The sequence below is a fragment of the Heteronotia binoei genome, chromosome 2, assembly GCF_032191835.1.
Source record: "Heteronotia binoei isolate CCM8104 ecotype False Entrance Well chromosome 2, APGP_CSIRO_Hbin_v1, whole genome shotgun sequence".
In the NCBI taxonomy this organism is placed as follows: Eukaryota; Metazoa; Chordata; class Lepidosauria; order Squamata; family Gekkonidae; genus Heteronotia; species Heteronotia binoei.
In genome coordinates, this window is record NC_083224.1 from 187,812,990 (window position 1) to 187,828,474 (window position 15,485).

General features: G+C 47.5%; 1 protein-coding gene across 1 annotated transcript in view; it reads right to left on the reverse strand.

The window, feature by feature from the left end:
* MPND (MPN domain containing) overlaps positions 1–15,485 on the reverse strand; it is a 36,375-nt gene that overhangs the window by 1,921 nt on the left and 18,969 nt on the right. Inside the window, exons 7-12 of the mRNA XM_060232684.1 lie at positions 14,395–14,467; positions 12,799–12,875; positions 8,741–8,909; positions 6,480–6,550; positions 2,777–2,866; positions 598–690 (exon numbers count right to left, since the gene is read on the reverse strand). Of these exons, the coding sequence (XP_060088667.1) occupies positions 598–690; positions 2,777–2,866; positions 6,480–6,550; positions 8,741–8,909; positions 12,799–12,875; positions 14,395–14,467 (573 nt within the window). The remainder of the gene's footprint in view (positions 1–597; positions 691–2,776; positions 2,867–6,479; positions 6,551–8,740; positions 8,910–12,798; positions 12,876–14,394; positions 14,468–15,485) is intronic.

Sequence of the window (15,485 nt, forward strand, 5' to 3'; positions counted from 1 at the left end):
GGTGGCATACATTCAAATGTTGAGAAGGGTCTAAGACAGGGGTGGCCAAACTACCACATATGGCTTGTTCACACATATTGTGTGGCTCTCTGTTGGCTGGCGGCTTGGAGAAGGCATTTAAAGTTAATGCTGCTTTCTTTCATTTATATATTTTATTGAATTTTGAAAATATACAAGTTAATATCAATATCAATACTCACATACAATTAATTAATCTTATGGAATTGATTTCTTTCCATCTCTCCCTCCCTCCCCCATCTATTTTCCTTCCTTCCTCCCCTCCCCTCCCCTTCCCGTCTTGTGGCTCTCAAACATCTGATGGGCACATCTTGCAGCTCTCAAACATCTGACACTTATTCTATGTGGCTCTTAAATAAGTTTGGCTGCCCCTGGCCTAAGATCCTCAATCCACTGGGTTTCAGGAGTTGGGCATTGATCTCTAGTGTTGTAATATAAGTCTCTAAGCAACAGTAAGTTCCATCTCTGGTTTGATTGTGGGAAGGGATGCGAAAGTTCTCAAGAGTCAAAACTGAGCTGCCCCGAGGCATGGCCAAATTCTAGAAGTCACTTCCGTTCCAGCCCTTCTTCCTGTCTTACCTTGAGCTTATCCAGGTAAGTCTGCTCTGGACCCCACGTCTCTTGAAACTTCACCAGATCGGGAGCCCCTTTGTAAAACTCCACTAGCAGCATCTAGAGAAGGCGAAGGAAGATGCTGTCAGGAACCGGGGCCGATGGAAGACAGATATTCCTGTCCAGTAAAAGTTGCACTCAATAGCCTTTGGGGGGTGAATTTACTTGGGGACAGCTGCCATCTGCCATTGCTGCTGTTGATTCTTTTATGCCACTGATGCACAAATACAACCGATAAATATCGTAAATGAGCAACATATATTTAGCACACGCTTCCACAGGGGAAAGAATCTGTCCAAGGAAATGGGGGGGGGGGAAAATACTTGTGGTTTTGTTTCACACAAGGAAGATGCAAAATCTTAACTGGGCAGCTTGTAAAATTCAGCCTCCTTCCTTAACAGGGGTGCTAACCAAATAGCACTTTGTTCTGACTGCATTTTAGTTTAGGAAAAGCGGCGAAGGAAGGGTGAAATGGTAGACCCCTACAAATATGGCACAAAGTGTAGAGAAAGGGAACAAAGATGGATTTTTTTTTCTCCTATTCCTGCAATACTAGATATTGGGGTCACTCTATAAAAGGGGTGGGCATTTAAACTGCAGCCTAGGAGCCCCATGTGGCTCTTTCACAGTTTGGTGTAGCCAGTTTGGTGTAGTGGTTAAGTGTGCAGACTCTTATCTGGGAGAACCGGGTTTGATTCCCCACTCCTCCACTTGCACCTGCTAGCATGGCCTTGGGTCAGCCATAGCTCTGGCAGAGGTTGTCCTTGAAAGGGCAGCTGCTGTGAGAGCCCTCTCCAGCCCCACCCACCTCACAGGGTGTCTGTTGTGGGGGAGGAAGGTAAAGGAGATTGTGAGCCGCTCTGAGACTCTTCGGAGTGGAGGGCGGGATATAAATCCAATATCATCTTCTTCTTCTCTTTCACACATACTGTGCGGCTCTCAAAGCCCCCCCCCCCATCAGCTGACTTGGAGAAGGCAGTTCTCTCTTTAAATCACTTCTCCAAGCCAGCTCACAGCTTGGCAAATGCATTTAAAGTTGCTTTCTTTCAACCTCCTTCCCTCCCCCAGCTATTTTCCTTCCTGTCTTGTGGCTCTCAAACATCGGATGTTCATGTCTTGCAGCTCTCAAATACCTGATATTTATTCTATGTGGTTCATACATTAAGCAAGTTTGACCATCCCTGCTCTATAAAACTGGAAAATGACAGGCAAAAGGAAATACTAGAAAAGAGCAAGAGTCTAGTAGCGCCTGAAAGACTTAACAAAAATTGTGGCAGGGGATGAAACGTCGTGAGTCACTGCTCGATTCTTCAAAAGTATTGTTTCGGTTGACTCGGGAGAGAGTTCTGGGTGATTCTGCATGGTTTCCCATGAGGAAAAGAACTGGAACATCAGTGTAGTTCCTTATTATCATTCCTGAAAATAATCAATTGCCTGGGTTTCTGAGCAATAGCAGAAATGCGCTGGGACTGTCCACCTAATGGCCGGTTTGTTGTGGGCTGCTCTGCAAAATCCAGCTTTCCCCAAATAGTTCCATCTTGGAAACTGCAAAACTCACTAATACAGATATGGAAATCAAAAGAGGCTGTTTTATATATCTAGGACAGTGCCAAATAAGGGTGCTTTTTTTGTGTTGTTGTATTTTTGTGGGGGGGGGGAACATACCCAGAAATTTCTACAGCAGCTAACACAACATAAACATGTGCTACAGGTAGGCCTCATTTTAGGCAGGAGCTCACAAGAGTGGAACTCTGGAACCTCTTTTTATTGTGCTCTTTTTTTCTTAACCAACCCCCCATATACTTGCTTCTAGACTCCATTCCTTTGTATTTCTCCCATGGGATCCAGGGCAAAGGAAGCTCTGGCTGTTTCCCTCCCTCCCGGGGGACCAGGAGGGGAAGGAGCCTCAGCCAATGGAGAAGATAAGAGGTTTTGCTCTGTAGCTCCTGTGTGATTAAGCGAGCCTGGCAAAGCAAGCAGTGATGCAGAAAGAAGCAAGAGAGAGGGAGAAGGAGAAGGAAGCAGACAAGAGCCAGTTGCTTGGAGGCCTGATAGGAGTCCTCTGGGGGCCTGGTTTGACCCCCGGGCCACATGTTTGACACCCCTGCTCTGGACATTATGGACTAGATGAAGACTAAAGGAATACCATCTCATGAAGAATGTCGTTGGTCAGAAAGCCATCCTGGATGTAAGTGACTTCCACCTCCATGGGGATTCCGTAATCGTAAGGTCTTTGCTGGAAAGAAGAAGAGTTGGTTTTTATTCCCTGTCCTTCACTTCCCAAAGGAGTCTCGAAGCAGTTAACAATCGCCTTCCCTTCCTCTCCCCACAACAGACACCCTCTGAGGTAAGTGGGGCTGACAGAGCTCTGAGAGAGGGCTGTGACTGACCCAAGGTCACCCAGCTGGCCACATGTGGAAGAGGAGTGTGGAATCAAACCCGGTTCTTCAGATTAGATTCTGCTGCTCTTAACCACAACGCATAACTGGCTCTCAAAGGAGGAAAGAGGCCTGGATAGCAGCTTGAGCAATGAATGGCACACAGCTCCACCTAGTGGCACAAAATGGCACAGCTTGTGGGGCTCAGTAAAAATGTTCCTTCTCTGGTTTTACTCTGGAACAGGGGTGGCCAAACTGTGGCTTAGGAGCCACATGTGGCTCTCAAAGCCCCCACCCCACCCCGTTGGCTGGCTTGGAGAAGGCATTTCTCTTTAAATCACTTTTCCAAGCCAGCAGGCAGTTAAAGTTGCTTTCGTTCCTCCTCTCTCCCTCTCCTGCCATGTATCTTCCTGCCTGCCTGCCCTCAAACATCTGATATTAATGTCTTGCAGATCTCAAACATCTGACATTTACTCTGTGGTTCTTACGTTAAGCAAGTTTGGCCAGCCCTGGATCTGGAACTTCCATGCTCAGAGGCAGTTCACCTCCAAGAAGCAGACACAGGGAAGGGAGGCGGAATGCCACAACTAGCTTCCCAGTGAGCTTCCCAAGACCCAATAGCAGACTGTTTTAAAATTAAAACAGTTATCGCTCTTGCATGAAGCAAAGCTTTAAAAGTGGTAGCATATAAAAATAATAACTTAGATATGTGTGTGTTCAATGCTGTCAAGTCACTTCCAACTTATGGCAACCCTACAAATTAATGTCCTCTGAAATATCCATGGGGAGGGGCTGCGGCTCAGTGGTAGAGCAGCTGCTTGGCATGCAGAAGGTCCCAGGTGTTCAATCCCTGGCGGCTCTAGTCAGAACAATCAGGTAGGAGGTGATGGGAAAGACCTCTGCCTGAGATCCTGGAGATGGGCTGCCAGTTTAAGTAGACCAGGGGTGCCCAAACTGTGGCTTGGGAGCCACATGTGGATCTTTCACAGATATTGTGTGATTCTTGAAGCCCCCACTGGAGAAAATATTTGTCTCTTTGTATCACTTATCTATACCAAGCCAGTCAGCAGCTTGGAGAATGTATTTAAATTTAACGTTGCTTTCTTTCCACCTCTCCCTCCCCATATATTTATCTTCCTTCCTTCCTTCCTTCCTTCCTTCCTTCCTTCCTTCCTTCCTTCCTTCCTTCCTTCCTTCCTTCCTTCCTTCCTTCCCTCCTTCCTTCCTTTCCTTCCTTCCTTCCCTTCCTTTCCTTCCTTCCCTCCTTCCTTTCCTTCCTTCCTTCCTTCCTTCCTTCCTTCCTTCCTTCCTTCCTTCCTTCCTTCCTTTCCTTCCTTTCCTTCCTTCCTTTCCTTCCTTCCTTTCCTTCCTTCCTTTCCTTCCTTCCTTCCCTTCCTGTCTTGCAGCTCTCAAACATCTGATTTTGTTCTATGTTTATGTTTAATTCGATTTATACCCCGCCCTCCTATGTGGCTCTGACGTTAAGCAAGTCTGGCCACCCCTGGAGCAGAGAATGTTGATCTTAACGGACCAATGGCCAGATTCAGTATAAGGCAGCTTCGTGTGTGTTCATACGCGAGTCCTCTTGTTAACAGCCTTGCTCAGGTCCTGCAAACTGTGAAAAACGGCTTCCTTGGCTGAGCCAGCCTATCTCATGTTGGGTCTTCCTCTTTTCCTGCGGCCTTCTGCTTTACCCACCACACAAGCAGTGTTCCCTCTAAGCTGAGTCAGTGTGAGCCAGCTCACAGATTTTTTAGCCCCTAGCTCACAGATTTTTGTCTTAGCTCAGGAAGGATGACCCCCAGAGCACACTAATTTATGCAGTCGCTAACAACTTTAATGTCAGAAGCTCACAAAGTAGAATTTTTTGCTCACAAGACTCTGCAGCTTAGAGGGAACATCGCACACAAGTGTGTGGTACATTCTTAAGACTAAGAATGCATTGCTGGCAACCAAGATCAAGTTAAGTTAATGCATGCCACAATATTCCTTGATACTACATATGGTGTGAAAGTTGGGTAATGCAGAAAGCTGACACGGAGAGAGTGGATTCCTTTGGATTGGCCGCTGTGTGACACAGAGTGTTGGAATGGATGGGCCATTGGCCTGATCCAACATGGCTTCTCTTATGTTCTTTTTTGGAAACTGGACCACCAAAAAGACCAATAAGTGGGTTCTAAATCAAATCGAGTCTGGAGTCTCCCTAAAAGCTAAAAGGACTCAACCAAGGCTATCGTAATTTGGTCACCTTCTGAGAAGATAAGAGTCATTGGAGAAGACAAGCGTGCTAGGAAAAGGGGCAGGAGGAGGAGGAGGAGGAGGAGAAGGAGGAGAAGGAGAAGGTGAAGGTGATGATGATGATGATGATGATGATGATGATGATATTGGATTTATATCCCGCCCTCCACTCTGAAGGGTCTCAGAGCGGCTCACAATCTCCTTTCCCTTCCTCCCCCACAACAGACACCCTGTGAGGTGGGTGGGGCTGGAGAGGGCTCTCACAGCAGCTGCCCTTTCAAGGACAACCTCTGCCAGAGCTATGGCTGACCCAAGGCCATTCCAGCAGCTGCAGCTGCAGGTGGAGGAGTGGGGAATCAAACCCGGTTCTCCCAGATAAGAGTCCACACACTTAACCACTACACCAAACTGGCTCTCCAACAGGAGATGGGCTGACTCAACAAAGGAAGCTACGAGGGCCCTCTGTTTGCAAGACCTGAATAAGGCTGTCAATGACTGCATGTTTTGGAGGTCGGTCATTCATTCATTGGGTCACTAGAAGCTGAAGGCGACTTAACAGCCCTGAATACACACATGTAATTTATTAAATGATACTTTGTTTTTAAAAATGCATTTGTTATATGTTGATATTTAAACATTTTAAAATGTTATACAGTTCATTTACTGTACGCCGCTATTTAAAACATAAACACAGACAATAACTGGGGGGGGGGGGGACTGTAAAGCATTGTAACGTCATTTAACAACAGTTCTATGAAAGAACTGGTGCCAGAGATAGACATCAAACCCCATCCAAAGTAAGACAGCCTTTGCCTGGCATCTGAAGGTTGAGAGTAGAGGGACAGAGGGGCATTCTAGAAGTTTGGAGCCACTGCTGACAAGGCCCTGCAACTACTCTTTGCATACTAGGTAAGAATTTCATAATTGTCTATGCTGGCTCCAGCCAAAGGTCCAAAACCAGCTAACCAACAGAGCAAAATGGAGTTTACTGCCTGTTGATGCTAGTCCTCAGCTGGAAAACAGGTACACTGCCTCTACAAGTGGAAGCTCCGTGTAGCTAGCACGACGACTGACAGACCAGATGGATGGACTCTGGTCTGCTCCAGCAAGGCAATTCTCACATCCAGATGTTTCAAAAATATTCCCTACCCCCGTTGCTACAGGCCCTGATTTCTCACTATTTCTTCCCCACCCCTACCTCCAAAAAATACGCTATGCAGGTTGGAAACCTACCTCTGGAGGGGGCATGACCCAGAAGGGTGAGATCTTCGACTCCATGCCTTGGTTGCCAGGGTAGTAAGGACCTGAGAAGCAAAAACAGGAGGATGCTGACAAGCCATCTGCTTTAAGTTCCAAGAAAAAGAAGAACGTGTCGTTGAGTTGCAAGGGATTCATGGTGACCACGTTCACAGGCTGTTCCAGGCAAGAAGTGGGGTTGCCATTGCCTCCCTCTGTGCCCCAACCCTGGACTTCCCTGGCGGTCTCCCATCCAAGTGCTAACCACGGCTGCCCCTGTACTGTGTTCAAGTCCTGATGAGCTCAGGCTAAGCTGGGCTATTCAGGCCACTGCAGTTTGCTGCTCTATATGACGGAAGAGAATTTTATGGATACCGTGAACCACCAAAAAGACACATCAGTGGGTTTTAGATCAGATCAAGGCTGAACTCTCTTTAGAAGCTGAAAGGACTAAACTGAGGTTATCATCCTTTGGTCACATTCTGAGGAGACAAGAGTCACCGGGAAAGACAATAATGACAGGAAAAGGGGCAGCAGGGAAAGGAAGAAGAGGAGACGGGATTTATAGCCTGCCCTTCACTTGGAGCTATGCAATCGCTCTCCCTGCTCCTTACAACATAAGAACATAAGAGAAGCCATGTTGGATCAGGCCAATGGCCCATCCAGTCCAACACTCTGTGTCACACAGTGGCAAAACGTTTTATACATACACACACACTGTGGCTAATAACCACTGATGGACCTCTGCTCCATATTTTTATCTAAACCCCTCTTGAAGGTGGCCATGCTTGTGGCCGCCACCACCTCCTGTGGCAGTGAATTCCACATGTTAATCACCCTTTGGGTGAAGAAGGACTTCCTTTTATCCGTTTTAACCTGGCTGCTCAGCAATTTCATCGAATGCCCACGAGTTCTTGCATTGTGAGAAAGGGAGAAAAGTACTTCTTTCTCTACTTTCTCCATCCCATCCATCCCACAACAGACACTGTGGGAGGCTGGTGAGGCTGAGGGATCTCTGAGAGAACTGTGACTGACCCAAGATCACCCAGCTGGCTGCAAACAGAGAAGCAGTGGGGAAATCAAGCCCAGTTCTCCAGATTAAAGTCTGCTACTTTTCACCACTGCACCCAAGTGGCTCTCCGACAGGAGATGGATGGACTTGATCAAGGAAGTTGCAGCCTTCAGATTGCAAGACCTGAGCAAGGCTGTTAACAGTAAGACATTTTGGAGGGCATTCATTCATAGGGTTGCCCTAAGCTAGAAGCGACCTGACAGCATTTAACATGCACACAACGGCATCCCAAATAAGTCGTTCTAGCCACAGATGAGATCCAGGCCAGGGTTGCTGGAAGATGTTCCCTGCAGCTTGCGCTAGTGACACAGAGAGACATTAGAAGCAATGATGTTAAGGTTTCTAGTCCTCACTGTTGTGGGAGAAAAAAACCCCCAAAGTCTATGGCATTTCCTGCTTAAAATCACAGAATCACAGAGTTGGAAGAAGAAGAAGAAGATGAAGAAGATATTGGATTTCTATCCCGCCCTCCACTCCGAAGAGTCTCAGAGCGGCTCACAATCTCCTTTACCTTCCTCCCCCACAACAGACACCCTGTGAGGTGGGTGGGGCTGGAGAGGGCTCTCACAGCAGCTGCCCTTTCAAGGACAACCTCTGCCAGAGCTATGGCTGACCCAAGGCCATGCTAGCAGGTGCAAGTGGAGGAGTGGGGAATCAAACTTGGTTCTCCCAGATAAGAGACCTTCAGGGTCATCTAGTCCAACCCTCCGCACAATACAGGGAATCCACACACACACGCACACAATGATACCTGCTCCATGCCCAGAAGATGCAAAAAAAGAAGCAATGCTGTCAAGGTTTCTAGTCCTCACTGTTGTGGAGAAAAAAAACCCCCAAAGTCTATGGCATTTCCTGCTTAAAATTATAAAATCACAGAGTTGGAAGGGACTTTCAGGGTCATCTAGTCTAACCCTCCGCACAATACAGGGAATCCACACACACACACACAATGATACCTGCTCCATGCAAAAGATGCAAAAAACCTCCAGGATCCCTGGCCAAACTGGCCTGAGAAAAAACTGCTTCCTGGCCCCAAAGTGACTATCAGCATTTCCCTGGGCCACGGGAAGAAAGCCCTGGTGCAGCCCTTTCTGCCCTCCCTCTGATGATCTGCCTGAGTTCACAGAATCAGCACTGCTGTCAGACGGCCAGCTAGCCTCTGCTTGAAAGCCTCCAAAGGACTTACCACAGATGAGAGCCAGGCAGGGTTGGAAACTGTTGTTCGTTCCTTGTAACTTGAGCTGGTAGTCCATTTGCGTGTCTATGTCCTGGAGGGAGGGCAGAGCGTGGCTGAAGGGGTGACTGTGGTACCACCCGACCAGGGAGAGCCCACGCATAAAGAGGTTTTGGCAGATCTGCAGAGGGGAGAAGGGAAATCTTATTGCCTTTGAATTAAAAAGTCTCCTCTAACTAGCCTTCCTGTGTTCAATGCGGCAGCACAAGCCTGCCCTCTCTGCAGGGGTGGCACAATCTAAATCGGGGGCCACGAGTGTTCCCTTGAAGGTGAGTTAGTGAGCTCACAGGTTTTTAGCCTCTGGCTCAAACATTTTTGTCTTAGCTCAGGAAGGATGGCCCCAGAGCAAACTAATTTATGCAGAATCCCTCACTCGCAAGTTTAGCGCCAGTAGCTTACAAAGTAGAATTTTTGCTCACAGGACTCCACAGCTTAGGGGGGACACTGGGGGCCACCAACCTTTTTGCACCTGTGGGTGCCTTTGGAATTTTGACATAGAGCAGTGGGCATGACCTCAAAACGGCTCTCCACGGGGGTGGCCAACCTCAAAATGTCAGGCAGTGATGTTAGATAAAACCAGTAAGTACGTAATGGCTGTCAACTTTGTGTTAATATACATACTTTCTGGCTTGTACAACTTAAGTGGAGTAGATCTGTATGAAAACCAATGAAGTTGGAACGTCGTTATGGTTATACAAGCTGAACTTTGATGCCTGCTGGGGTTTTCTAGAAACTGAAACTTTGTCATTGTGACTCACGTTATAAAAACAACTTTACTGGTTTTGATACAGATCGACAGCACTTAATTTGGACGAACCATACAACGCGTGTATTATTTAACACAAAGCTGAGCAACCGCTCTTCACAGTGGTTTCTCTGTTTTGTGTGTCATGTGTGCTCTGTAATCCTGTTCCATTCATTGTCTGTGAGGTTGTGCATAAATCTAATATAGTAACTCATCAACATTTCAGGAAGAAGCTCTGATTAGCAGCGTGCCTTTTAAAATTAACATACTGCTTAAAAACAACATTTTCCGTACATACAGTTTGCGTTCGGTCACACCGTGAAAACCCTTGCGCTATGAGAGCAGCTGCTGCTGAGTCATTTTTTTTAAAAAAAACAATCTGCACTGTCAATCAGATCCCCAGTGACCAATCAGATACCCTGCTTGGTAAAAAACTGCATTGACCCTGCCCACAGTCTAAAACTATGGGGACCCCTGAAGTAAATGATAATCATGCAGTTCAGACAGAAAAACGTAGCCTGGATATGTTCTTTTGTGATTCCATAGTAAGACATGTGGCTCCAGGGCTTTTTTTTTTGTAGCAGGAACTCATTTGTATATTAGACCACACCCCCTGACATAGCCAATCCTCCAACAGCTTGCAGGGCTCTTAGTATAGGCCTATTATAAGCTCTGGGAGGACTGGCTACATCAGAGGTGTGTGGCCTAATAGGCAAAGGAGTTCCTGCTACAAACTATGGATCTAACTATGCCTGTTCACTTAAAAATCAATCACAGCAGGCTAGAAGCTACATAGAAGCCGTGCTGGCCTCTTCTAGCAAATAGAGGTGAAAAGTCAGGACGGCTGAGGGAGAAGTTGCAACAGGGTTCTAAGTCCTCATTGTTACACAGAGAGAAATCTCTGTCTCTCTCTCTTTGCTCAAAGGAATGAAACACCCAAGAAGATCAGAATGGAAACTGATTTTATTTACTTTAATCACAGCCCATCTGTCTTGCTGAGGCTCAAGGTGGATTGCAAGATATTTTAAAAATGCAACCCCCCCCCCCCCAAATTTTAAAAAGGACCACGTGTTTTGTAGGGACCTTGGAATTGTGCAAAGACCATGGTATATCGATTTAATATGGTGATGGTGAAAATGGCTGTTAAGTCACGGCTTCCTTATGGCAGCCCTCTTAGGTTTTCAAGGCAAAAGACTTTCAGAGGTGGGTTGCCATTGCCTGACTCTTCGTAGCAACCCGGGACTTCCTTGGTGGTCTCCCAAACAAATACAAACCAGGGCTGACCCTGCTCAGCTTCTGATTTAAAAAACCCTTGAATTATCCCCTTAATGATAAATTCTGAGAGTTAAATTCAGCAGATTTGCTTCTTCACAGAACCCTCCTTTCCTAGCTGTAAGGCAGGAGTGGGGAACCTTTTTTCTGCCAAGGGCCATATGGCTATTTATAACATCATTCGCGGGCCATAAAAATGATCTACATAAAAAAAAAAACCAGTGCTCCACTGAGGGAGAATGATTCAGGCCAGCAAAATTAATGCAAATAATTATTTTTCTATTTGAAGTCATGTGGGCAGAGCCTAATCGGGCGCACGCACACACACACACCCCATAGGGCTGCCAAGTCCAATTCAAGAAATATCTGGGGACTTTGGGGGTGGAGCCAGGAGACATTAGGGGTGGAGCCAAGATCAAGGCTGTGACAAGCATAATTGAACTCCAAAGGGAGTTCTGGCCATCACATTTAAAGGAACGGCACACCTTTTCAATTCCTTCCTTCCATAGGAAATAATGAAGAATAGGGGCACCTTCTTTTGGGGCTCATAGAATTGGACCCCCTGGTCCAATCTTTTTGAAACTTGGGGGGTATTTTGGGGAGAGGCACTAGATGCTATGCTAAAAGTTTGGTGCCTCTACCCCAAAAAACAGTCCCCCCAGAGTCCCAGATACCTGCAGATCAATTCTCCATGATTTTCTATGGGAATAAATCTCCATAGGGAATAACAGAGTTCCCAGCAGACATTTCCCTCCCCTCCCCCCGCATTCTGACGACCCTGAAGCGGGGGGAGGGCCTCCAAACTGGGGGATCCCCTGCCCCCACCTGGGGATTAGCAACCCTAACACCTCAGCTTGCCGCCATAGGCAAATGTATAGGTCCGGGGCTTTTTTGTAGAAAAAGCCCAGCAAGAACTCTGTAGCATATCAGACCACATCCTCTAATATTAGCATATTAGGTCACACACTCATTAGCATATTAGGCCACACCCTCTGGGATAATCAAGTGCAAACTGAACTGTGACAGTAACTTTTCCAGGCCCTGCAGCAATTCGGGCTGGCCAGCCAGGCCTCAGGGAGGCTGCCGCACAGTACATCTGGGCTCTGTGACCCCTGCCTGGTCCTGGGGAGGCTGCTGCACAGCACGGCTGGGCCCCATGATCCTCGCTGGCTAGCCAGGCCCCAGGGAGGCTGCCACACAGTACATCCCTGCCTGGGGAGGCTGCTGCATAGCGTGGCTGGACCCCACGATCCTCACTGGCCAGCCAGGCCCCAGGGAGGCTGCCACATGGCTTGGTTCAGCCCAGCAATCCCTAAGGGCCAAACCAAGTGACCTTCGAGAGCTGCATACGGCCCTTGGGATGGAGGTTCCCCACTCCTGCTGTAAGGTAACATTTTTAACCCTGAATTTGGCTAAAATTTCTCTGAAATTTAGTTCATTTAAATTTGGCTGAAATTTCTTTACAATTTTTTTAACCCTGAATTCACCACCACATATTTAAATGAATAACTGCCTACTGATGAAGGAGTCCACCTCATTATGTCTTTGCCATCATTTTGGGCAAGCCTCCTCACTGGAAACGTGAGAGTTTAGAGACATGACTCATACAGAGACACAACAGGCACCCACATCCAAAGGTGACTCTTTCACTGCATCAGGAATGAGTGAGTCATCTAGTCACATTTCCAAAATAGAGGTTTGACAAAATTACCCTTCTCGACAGTAGGAGCCGTCTTTCCACCAATCATGCATCTCTAACAGGCAACCTGAAGCCTTCTAGGAAACTGAACAACACAGATGAGGTTGCCTGGCGCAGAGCTGCATGATTAACTGAAAGCTGCACCTGCCATCGGAGAGGGGAATTTTATGAAATCTCTACCTTGCTAGATGATGGCGGCACTCCAGTCTATTGGGAGAGTTTGGGAGAAGCCACTCCTTAGTCTCCATGTGAAGGGTGCCATTCTACAAGTCCCATTCATGCCCCCCACCTCACCTCCTCCTCCACAGCAGCTGCTGTCTCTGCGTCTCCGAGGCGCGATCGGCAAGGGAAGGCCCTTAGCACTGTCAGTACTACAAACGGAATGAGGACAAGGTTGGCGACGGCCCAAACTTTCCCAGACCAACCTTCCTGGATTAACATCCCCAAATCGCATGCATCTATGTCAAATGAGTCTCCTGTGAAGGGCTGGCAATGGTCAGTGTGCTCGGAAGCCCCGAAGGGCCCAGGGTGGATCACAAACCCACCACAGAAAGAAGAAGAAGAAGATATTGGATTTATATCCCGCCCTCCATTCCGAAGAGTCTCAGAGCGGCTCACAATCTCCTTTCCCTTCCTCCCCCACAACAGACACCCTGTGAGGTGGGTGGGGCTGGAGAGAGCTCTCCCAGAAGCTGCCCTTTCAAGGACAACCTCTGCCAGAGCTATGGCTGACCCAAGGCCATTCCAGCAGGTGCAAGTGGAGGAGTGGGGAATCAAACCCGGTTCTCCCAGATAAGAGTCCGCACACTTAACCACTACACCAAACTGACTGAAAGGGTGTGCCACCACCAGTGTTCCCTCTATGCTGAGTCAGTGTGAGCTAAAAAGGTAAAGGTAGTCCCCTGGGCAAGCACCAGTTGTTTCTGACTCTGGGGTGACGTTGCATCACAATGTTTTTGCGGCAGACTTTTTTACGGGGTGGTTTGCCACTGCCTTCCCCAGTCATGTACAGGACTCCTTAGTGTGAGCTAGCTCACAGTTTTTTAGCCTCCAGCTCACACATTTTTGTCTTAGCTCAGGGAAAATGGCCCTGAAGCAAATGAATGTATGCATTAGCTCACAACTTTCATGCCAGTAGCTCACAAAGTAGAATTTTTGCTCACAAGACCACAGCTTAGAGGGAGTACTCGTCACCGTATCTTCTCCTCAACTCTTTGCCCACCTCCCCCAATGACATGTTTTGAAAGCCAAACTGAAACTTGCCAAACTTGGACTTTGGTGCCTCATTTTAATTCACATGAATGCACAAAGCCACCTTAAGGTCTGTCTTGTCTACTTAGACTGGCAGCAGCCTTCCAGGGTCTTAGGATTAGGTCTTTCCAGTAGACCCAAGCAGGGCTTTTTTTGTAGTGGGAACTCCTTTGCATATTAGGCCACACCTCCCTGATGTAGCCAATCCTCCAAGAGCTTACAGTAGGCCCTGTACTAACAGTCCTGTAAGCTCTTGGAGGATTGGCTACATCAGGGGTGTGTGGCCTAATATACAAAGGAGCTCTTGCTACAAAAAAAGCCCTGAGTCTTTCACATCACTTACTACCTGGAGATGCCAGGGGTTGAATCAGGACCTTCGGCAGACAAAGAAAGGGCTCTTCCAGTGCGCCACAGCCCATCCCCCTATGAAATTGCCTTAAGCAGACCCTTGGCCCATCAATTTCAGTACTGTCTACTCAGACTGATGGGTACTCCAGGGTCTCAGGCATCCCTAACTGCCTGGTCCTTTTGACTGGAAATGCCAGGGCCTGAACCCAGGAACTTCCGCATGCAAAATGAAGGCTCCTCCCCTGAGCCACTGCACCTCCCTAATTCAGTCACATGCCCCAAAATACTTACGCTGGCTGTTGATATCCCATCTGCCACCCAGGTAGCCAACCACCTCGCTCTTGGTTAAGTGGCTGTGGAAATCCTAAGAGAGATGAAAGTGATTTCACTGAGCACAGAGGTCACTGGTTCAAATCTAGCCACAGCCCCCAAACTTCCTAGGAAGGCAGGCTTCTCTCCACCCTCCCATCCAGGTTATGAGGCGGGTCTTGCAGGGTCGGTGTAAAGATGACCTCAACGTCCAATCCACGAAGTACCTCAGATTTCTTCAAAGAGAATTCACCTCCCATTTAATGAAGGAGGGTTTGGTTTTCCTGCTCTTCGTTTCTATCCTCAGGCATATCCAGGCCTCATTTTGACCTGGATGGTCCCAAGCTAGCATGTCAGATCTTAGAAGCTAAGTAAGGTCAGCCCTGACTAGTATTTGGAGAGGGGAAACAGGTAGAACCGCCGTGTAATAATGTCCAAAAAACTCACCAAATCCTTTGAAAACGCTACAAATATATTCCAGACAGAAAATATTCACAAAAACATTCATAGAAACACGTTTCTTATACTTTGCAGAACGAGTAAACAAAAATTTCAGCTGTAGCTGAACATGCACTTCAAGAAGGAGACCACGCCATCCACTTTGAAAGAACTGAAGTCCTTTCTACGGTCTCACATTATCATACCCGCCTGAACAGAGAAGCTATTGAGATTTACAAACACCAGCAGAATTTTAACAGAAAGGAAGAAGGCATTTTCATCCACCAATCTTGGTACCCAGCTCTGCAAAACACCCTACAGACTATAAATTGCAGAAAGTCTCAGAACAACCAGCAAATTCCACAGAACAATCAGCACAGTCAACAACCATCTTCCTTATCTTCAAACCCCTTCCAACCTTCCCAGCAATTAACACAGAACAATGGTCACATCCAACAGCCAGTTTCCTTATCACTACCCTTCCAGGAAGCCCCACCAAACAATGGGCACATCCACAAACCAATTGCCCTTTCATCACACCCCCTCCAGCCTACAAATAGCAGCTCTCCAGCAGCCCTGGCCCCACTCAATGCACAGCAGCCAAGAAGGTCTGAGCGCCTGCTCTGGCTGCAACG